This window comes from Gadus chalcogrammus, chromosome 18 (assembly GCF_026213295.1).
Source record: "Gadus chalcogrammus isolate NIFS_2021 chromosome 18, NIFS_Gcha_1.0, whole genome shotgun sequence".
In the NCBI taxonomy this organism is placed as follows: domain Eukaryota; kingdom Metazoa; phylum Chordata; class Actinopteri; order Gadiformes; family Gadidae; genus Gadus; species Gadus chalcogrammus.
In genome coordinates, this window is record NC_079429.1 from 10,338,823 (window position 1) to 10,340,678 (window position 1,856).

Sequence of the window (1,856 nt, forward strand, 5' to 3'; positions counted from 1 at the left end):
GTTCTACTTTACTTCGGATATACGTAGCCATCTCTTGTATTTTATGGCGTCTCCCTCTTCCATCACCAAAGCGACCAAGAATTGACCGAGGACTGAAGAACATGCATCTTTCCATCCATCAATCGACCATCTTCCATCCATTGATTTACAATCCCTCCATCCATCAACCCGCCCAACATTGTTCCACCCTTTCCTTCATCCATCAATCTGACCCTCTCCCTTTTCCCCTCTCCAGATCATCGCTCCCCCAGAGAGGAAGTACTCTGTCTGGATCGGAGGCTCCATCCTGGCCTCCCTGTCCACCTTCCAGCAGATGTGGATCAGCAAGCAGGAGTACGATGAAGCAGGCCCAAGCATTGTCCACCGCAAGTGCTTCTAGAAAGCTTCGGCCTCTCCCCTCCCCTCCCCTCTTCTTCAGACCTGATTGATTTCCCCCCCTTGCTGGCCACCTTATGTCCCAGTGTAGCCTAGTCTGGCACAACCTAGTTCAAAAGCCCAGTCCCGTTTTCCACAAGAAAAACACTCAAGCCGAAGAGATGGAGGAAGCTGTCATATTTTCGGATTGAACTTTTGATCATCAAGGCTCAGCCTTTTAGAATTCAGCTCAGTCCCATCTTTTCTGATGTTTTTCTTGTCTAAACGATAACCAGGCTTAAACCACACACCCACTCCTTGTTTCGTTCTGTCTAAGTCTCTGCTTTGAGGCCTGAATCACCATAAGTGCCTATTCAAAACAAGAAGACTTCCCCCCAGAAGGGCTCAGTTCAGAGCCCTCCCTTGCTCTCTGTCTCTCTCTCTTGCTGCCTGTAATACTGTGAATGTGGTGCTTGTCCTTTTACCCCTCTCCGAACCCCCCCCCCCCCCCCTCCATCCCTCTCCTAAATGTAACTCCACGTTCTGTCTTTTGCACTGCTCACCCCTTTCCTCGAGTGAATCTCCCTTTTTTGTTATTGTTTAATGTCAAATGTTTTTATTTTTGAACAAATAATTTTGAACATTGCCAGTTGGGTGGTAATTAAATCGGCGGGGGCCATTCCCAGGTCAGACCAGTTTTGAGAAAAACTGTCAAAAGCTGAACTGGTGGTTAATGGTTTTTGCCAAACGTTCATTGGAAAAGTCTGCTGAGGCCAATGTGGTTCAAAACAAGCTTCAAAGATAGCCATGAGGAACATTCAAAAGCTGAAGGGTTAAGACTTGTATGTGATAACGTTGATGATGACATGTGAAAACATGAATAAGACTGCCCCGGAAAGACAATAAAAGCTTGTATACAAAACAATGTTTGTGTATCGGTTGATTTCAAAGTGTATTCAATATCTTGTTCAGGGAGACGTCAACACAAGTTGATTCATCGACCACATTTCATTTTTAAAGGTCACATGGCATGAAAATCTCACTTTGAGGTTTTCTAACATTAATATGAGTTTCCCTAGCCTGCCTATGGTCCCCCAGTGGCTAAATCTTGCGTTTGGTGTAAAACGAGCACGAGGTATCCTGCTCCGCCTTTGAAAAAAATGGAAGCTCAAGCGCGCTGATTTGGAATGTGGCCCCATATGTCATCATAGGGGGCCACGCTACCTCGCCTTTCTCTGCCTCGCCCGCCCAGAGAATTTGGCCCGCCAATGAGACAATGAGCTAAGACCTTGCGGGCGCCACGTGTGTGTGCGTGATTGCACACACTGTAACGCTGCTTTTGGTGTTATGGCGCATAACCCGATATCTTCTGGAGGCGCACACAGCTTTTGGCCGTGATAATATATATGATATGATAGATATCTATGTAGGCCTATAATATAATATTATTTAGATATAGAGCTCCAGGACTCCCGAACACGGCCAAGTCTGCGCCTCGCCAT

At 46.4% G+C, this 1,856-nt stretch overlaps 1 protein-coding gene across 1 annotated transcript in view; it reads left to right on the forward strand.

Moving 5' to 3' along the window:
* The window catches only part of LOC130371133 (actin, aortic smooth muscle), an 8,144-nt gene extending 6,851 nt beyond the window's left edge, over nucleotides 1–1,293 (forward strand). Inside the window, exon 9 of the mRNA XM_056576790.1 lies at nucleotides 236–1,293. Coding sequence (XP_056432765.1) covers nucleotides 236–379 — 144 coding nt within the window. The 3' untranslated portion in view covers nucleotides 380–1,293. The remainder of the gene's footprint in view (nucleotides 1–235) is intronic.
* The last annotated feature ends 563 nt before the right edge of the window (nucleotides 1,294–1,856 follow it).